Genomic DNA, 6,543 nt, shown 5'->3' with positions numbered 1-6,543 from the left:
TTTATTCATTTGCAGTAGGAGCAGTTTGTACATGGAGATGCAGAACAAAAAATAATGTAATGAGTGTATGTAGCACCTTTTCTTCATTTAGTCCAGGGGTCTGCAAGCTGCTGCTGAGCCACATGTGGCTCATTAGCCCTGCTGGAGCTCCTTCCTATAGCTTCCACAAAATTACATGTGAATAAACTTTTTGTTGTACAACATGAGACTATCTTTCTCAGGGACTCTAATCTTTCTGCTCATGGTGAAAAGTAAAATCAAGAAAAACCTTTTATTTGTTGCCAGCAATGAAGGTTAAAACTGACATTTCATATAAGGAGAGAATTGAAAACTGTCATGAAAGTCCTAAAATGTAATAAATAAATAATGTCTCAACAGGAGGAAAACTAATAAATGTCAACAGTGTATAGATTTTGGAAACTGTTCTTTCAGTCATAAAAGTTGCAAGAAGTTAAACTGTATATATAGACCTTGTGCACAACAGTTTGATAATCAATGTTTTTCACTCTTTTTGCATGCTATATGACCAGTGTAACTTAATGTTTGAAGGTGGGGTCTTCCCCAAGATTACACTACAATTCATTTCCTGTTTGTTTACAGATGATGAAGGCATAATTGAGCAGGGAGTGGAAAGTAAAGAAGCTGATGTATCTGTGTAATTTCTTTGCAGCATGCAAACAAACCATTTCAGATGTTTTTGCTGCTTGATGAACAAAGTCTTTGGGACTCGGAGGGCAGAGCTGCTCGGCTTGTCATGTTGACTTTACATGTTTTTCTGCTTATTGTGGAATATAGACTTGACGCAGTGTCGACGCAAACAACACAGTTGTGGAACCGCTTATAATTAACACAAAGTGTTGCTGTATATGTGTGTTGCAGCGGAGAGAAGCTTTGAGCAATCTGCTCCATTTCAACATGCAGTGGTGGAAGAAAAGCGAAAATATTAATTCAGCATTTCTGTGAAATACTTCGTCTTTATATATGTTACTCTACATTCTTTGGGATCTTCTCCTTGTCAGTAAGTTTTCCCTTTCTCAACCAATTCAAATGAAAAACACAGCATTGAAAATTTGCTTTAAAAAAAAAAAAAGTCCTCTGTAAACATTATAAGTGAACCTGTGATGATTGAATATAAAGATATACGCAGAGGGCATGTTGAATACTTTATTCACAAAGAGTTCAGAACCATAATATCTCAAACTGCACTGGTCACTGTTGGGTTTGGCTCAGGAGACAACTCAATATGCCAGACGCCGCTGGAGGTGCCACAGAAGCCCACACTTAAATCAGTAACAATTTGTGTTTGGTTTAGCACCAGATATCTCTGAATTGACTCTTTAATATGACCTATAACCTCACCCATGTTATATAACAGCCACTGTTGTTTTTAAATAACATTGTGATGTAATCTGAAGTGCAAAAGTGGATGTGTGTTGGTTATCTTATCTCAGTGTTTCCTGTTGCGTTCCCGTTCCATGTCCCCAGAGATTAGTGAGCAGGAGAGTATAAAATAAATGGAGGGTTTCACCGCTACTTCATTCACCATGGACAGAAGCCTGCTGCTGCTTGCGTTGTGTCTGCAGGTTTTCCTGCTCGCCACAGTCTACACTGTTCCACAAGCAGCCGATATGGCTCCTTATGGACATCAGCAGCAGTATTATGGCCAGGTAAGACAAAGCCAACACCAGCTTATACTTGTTCTGTCGTTTGTCTTTTTGTACTGAACCTAAAGGCAAGGCAAGTCCTTGAATTCTGCAATAATTTTAGAGAAGAGTCACCTGAGATTCAGAAAGTCATATTAAACACTTATTTTGCAAACTTGGCTATTTCTTTACTAAAAATGTTCACAAAATGTAGATCTAATTTCTTCAGATTTTAGTGTCTGAGAAATGTAGAAGTAATCAAGTTTGTAACCCCAGTTAAACATACCTTTGATTTTAAAACTGATATTTTAACCCTGCATGTTTTGTATTTCCTGATTTTATCAGCAGAGTTTAAGATGTTCAGGACGGATAATCAAGCAGTAAAAAAAAAAAAAAAAGATCCTAAGGTGTCTCACCACAGATCAGCAGCAGAAGATGGTGGCACAATTGATTAACCTGAACAAATCACATATTTCTTATCCTGATTTGTTGCCTGTGCAGGAAAAAACTGTGGATAACGAAAGAATGAGAAGACACTGGCCTGAACAAAGACCTTTTATGGGGTTTTTTCGACCCGGTGTATATTCACCCATGGTGAGTTATTTTTTATATAAAGTCAAATTATTGAATTAATATGATGAAAAACATTTCCTATAGATAGAACGTAGATCAGTCCGTGACTTAATTTGAATCTACCCCTTTTTCATGTAAAGCACATATAATAAAATTAGAGTCTGCGTCAACTCTGGTTTACTCATTTGGATGTTCTTCTTTTTTACTTTGTTCCTTTTTTCTTTGCTTATGTTCAGAAATAAATCAATGAATAAAAAGATCTGACAAAAGTGCAGATTAAAATGTATTTGTTTCTTTGTCATTGACAGGCTGTGTTAATGCCCGAAGACTACCCAACGGTACAGTGACAGTTATTAAAGAGGAAATGTCATTTGTGTTAAATGAAAATATTGCAGGTTAAAAAATGAACCAGATGTATAAGAAGGAAAATAATCCTGCCATTCTGCTTGTTTTTTTGTTTTTTGTTTTTTCTGTTTGCAGGTTGAACCTAAAAGAAAGCCTCAGCTGGAAGCTTCAGGGGCACAATGGAAATAACCCAGAAAAAAAGTTGCGCTTATGCAAATGGAAAAAGCCACACTGAAGCTGATACATGATGAATCTGATATGTGTTTGTGTGAAAGCCTGCGGTGACGATATCTGCCTGGTCTGACCATGTTTGGTATCTGCATTTAGTTTTGTGATGTTGCTGTGAGGCTTATCAAACATTTCATGTGTATCACGATTACAAACAAAATGTTTTAACTCACAGTATCCATAAATAGTCCAGATATACTCAATACATCTTTTGTTTTTAAAACTACTAGCTGTCCTGACTATATTTCACCATGTATCAGCCATTCACAAATTTGATCTCAAACAGTGGCCGCATGTTATTGATAACCACTCTCTTATTTGAATAAAAGCATAAAACTTTGTAATAGATTTTATTTTTTCAATTTAATTGGTTCAATCAGCTCAACTGACTAGAAGGAAAAAAGACTTTGCCACAGCAACGGGGCAAAAATAAACATAGTTTCACAAACAAATTTGAAAGATGCATTTATATGATTGTCACCCATGTGTGGTTATGAGTTCCAAAGAAACACAAAGAAACGCAAAAGTTATCAAACATGGTCACTTGCCTGAAAAAGAGTTCAGAGCATTTTCAGTGGATTTGAATTCCTAACAGTAAGTCCAGTTACTCCTCTTTGTATGACTTTTTGATTGTTTTGTATATTGAATAAAACAAAGTTACTACTAATAGCATCATCTAATATTTATTTAGTACTCCATTGTCTTGAAGTAAAAAGTCCAGGTCCATATTAAAGTAGTAGTCTGCTTTTAGTATAATTACCGTTTTTGTTTTGGCAGAAACAAATGAAAACAGTGGCTGTGCTTCAGCTTAATAGAACTTGCAGCTAATATTTTTTTAATTCTTCTTAAACATTGTTTTCCTTAGAAACAACATATTTACTCAATGCATATAAAACATATTGTTATTTGAAGCTGGTGGGAGAGTAAAAGAATGGATTTTGTGCTCTGTGGTGAAATAGCATGACTAATGTCAACTGTCCAGACATGTTTCCAAACAATGTGATGGGTTGCTTCATTCGGTTACAATGGGTGGAGCATCCAGGGTGTGTGCGCTGTGGGAATTTCTGGAGGAAATTCTGTTTTATTTTTCACGCCAGAAACAACGTTCCAGTCGGGTAGGAATTGCTCTCGGCCAAAAAATACTTGCTCAACCATCTTGCAACAGGTCACGATTGGAGTGCTTCATTCTGCACTGTATGTTAAGTATTCTAGCTATGAATTATTTTGTAGTTTAACTGCCTCAGACCTTGTTTACACAAAGTTTTTCGATTTAAAACAATCGACTGTTGTTGCAGTTTCACTGTTTGATTTGTGTGATTCTCTCAAAGCAACACTTTTGAAAACTGCTTCAACACTTCAACATCATAGTATTGCACATATTTATTACTGTTGCAGACAATATTTCTTTTAATATTTGTGAGTAATTCAACAATCATAAATAGTGAGTCTGCGCTGCTCACTCTTATGACTTTCTCTGACATGTACATTCACAAAACTTTATGACACCGTCATGTGCGTCACACATATTCCTCACACACACCAGATACTAATACGACCAAGAAAGACAGCTGAAGGGCAACTTCATGTTCAACTATGCTCTGTAAGCGTGTGTGAGCATTGCCTTACAAGAAACATAACACCAACTAGTGGCCTGGCATGCAAACTGCAACATTTTCAATGTTTCTCGTGTCCTTCTGTGTATGACAATTCTAATACACAGTGAAGGAATTACAAACAATATGCTAACTCAGCTGCAAAACTACTTTAAGTTACAATAATAGAAAGCACCTGCTACAGCAGTGGAGTCACCGTGACCGAGGTATATGAGGTAAGAGGACATCCGCACCAGGTACATGCGCTTCCCACCCTCACTACTCCAGGTAAACAAAACAAACATAGACACAGACACACACACACACACACACACACACACACACACACACACCCTGCAGCATCCTACAGTTGGGTCACTGAGAGGAGGCGTGCCGCGTCAACGGAAAGGAGCAAACCATGGGGATCAAAACATGGCAAACAACAAACATTTGGCACGCAAAACGTTCACAGCAGGTGATATCACAATAAGAGAAATTACACTATGATGAAATCAGACCCACATTTGATTCCCTGCATGTGTGTGCATGCATGTTATGTTACCTCTGTGCTCCTGCCTTTACGCCCACAGAGCAGTGATTAGTCGGCAGAGAGAGTATAAGAAGCCCAGGGTTTTCAGAGTGGTGTCAGACTCCTTGGTCGCCATGGACAGAAGAGTGCTGCTGCTCGTTGTGTTTCTGCAGGTTTTCCTGCTCATCGCAACCTTGCCCTCTGCAAATGCTGGGCCTCCCCGGGTGGATGGCGCTGCTCGACAAGAGCATCCGAGAGTGGTAAGAGACAAACAGCAATCTTCAAGTCATGTCTTCTGTTTAGGTCCAAATAAGGTGCTTCAGGTTTTTACTTTTGTTGTTGTTGTTGTTGAGCCAGTAATGAAACAAAATGTGTAGTTACAATTGAGTGATGAACCTGCCCATCGCCTTCATCTTTGCTATCAAAAATACCTTATAACTGTCTAGAAACGCAACCAACAGGTAGACAAAAGAAAAGGGTGACTTTTGTGTAAAAAAAAAAAAAAAAAAAACTGAAAACAAAACCAATCATTTTCTCTTTTATGTGTCAATGTTTCACACCCCAGATTGTGGACAGAGATTCAGAAGCACGAGGAAATCCAGTCCAACCAACCCAAACACTATTAAACATTTTCTGTGGCTTCAGACCCGGTGCCTGCAACCTTTTTGGCAAAGTAAGTTTAAATTTTTATTTCTTCCACTCATCAAAATCTGGTAACTTGTCAATCATTTGAAGAGTGATGCCATGCACTGAGTTTCATTGTTTTCTTTTGCACCAGCATGACTCTAAAGATGAAGGAGGCAAAAAGGTAAGCATGCAGGTTATTCTATTGACAGATAGTGTCCCCATGTGAATCAATGGCGTGTTTGAAATGTGTGGGAAGTGAATCAGTGACAATGTGCTGCAAATCTACAGCTTGGAGAAACAAACTCTGTAGCTCTGTTTCTCTTTGTTTCCTTTGTTTACAGAAAGAAATTCTACAGTGAACAAAGGTAAACGCCTCCGATACAGCCGTGATCAAGAAAGAGCACAGAGGCCAATTTGCCAGTACTCAGACATGCGTTGCGTTTCCTGTGACAGCGGTCAGAAACCAGGCGGAGGAAATGAGAAGAGGACCAACAACACATTACCAACTCTCATCTGAAGCTTTGCTGCTTTTTTTCTTCTTTACAGCGAAACTAATCAAACAGTAATAACTGCATGACAAAAGTATAATGTAATTGGATCACTTGTGTCAATAATATGTTGTGTATTCTCGATGATGAAATATGATTATTAAAATAAAAGATGCTGAAAGAATCATCCGCAGGAGAAAAAGTAGCCAAAAACTAATTTGTATAAGTAATTTGTGCAATTTAAGTGCTTCCCGACCAGAGGATAACAAAAATTCAGGTATTTGTTAGTTTATCAAAAGACATGAATGAATGAGGACAAAGATCTGCTCCTATACTGTTGTATGTGTATACAATATTTGTAATAAAAGAACGCGTTTTGAGAAATAGATGTGAATTTATTTGTATTACTCAAACATTAAAGTGACCCCCAGCTATGAGCTTGTAACGATTTTCATCACATTTCACACGACAAATTTCACAGATTAGACTGAGAAATCCAGCCCAACACCCTATCCACA

The 6,543-nt window shown here is 37.7% G+C and overlaps 1 protein-coding gene across 2 annotated transcripts; it reads left to right on the top strand.

Moving 5' to 3' along the window:
• The first annotated feature begins 3,947 nt into the window (after positions 1-3,947).
• On the top strand, positions 3,948-6,433 carry LOC308135816 (uncharacterized protein). 2 transcript variants are annotated; one of them, XM_080503938.1, is made up of 5 exons: positions 3,948-5,170; positions 5,476-5,583; positions 5,689-5,718; positions 5,879-5,902; positions 5,991-6,433. In XM_080503938.1, exons 1-4 carry the CDS (start codon positions 4,928-4,930, stop codon positions 5,894-5,896), a joined length of 399 nt encoding a protein of 132 aa, XP_080360064.1. In that variant the 5' UTR covers positions 3,948-4,927; the 3' UTR covers positions 5,897-5,902; positions 5,991-6,433. The 2 variants fall into 2 exon arrangements, with proteins under 2 accessions (XP_080360064.1, XP_080360065.1); XM_080503939.1 differs by having other exon boundaries at positions 4,982-5,170; positions 5,879-6,432.
• Positions 6,434-6,543: the final 110 nt, after the last annotated feature.

The sequence above is a fragment of the Blennius ocellaris genome (genome assembly GCF_963422515.1).
Source record: "Blennius ocellaris genome assembly, chromosome: 10".
In the NCBI taxonomy this organism is placed as follows: domain Eukaryota; kingdom Metazoa; phylum Chordata; class Actinopteri; order Blenniiformes; family Blenniidae; genus Blennius; species Blennius ocellaris.
Note: the sequence above shows the minus strand (reverse complement) of the source record. Positions and strands in the feature narration are given on the sequence as shown.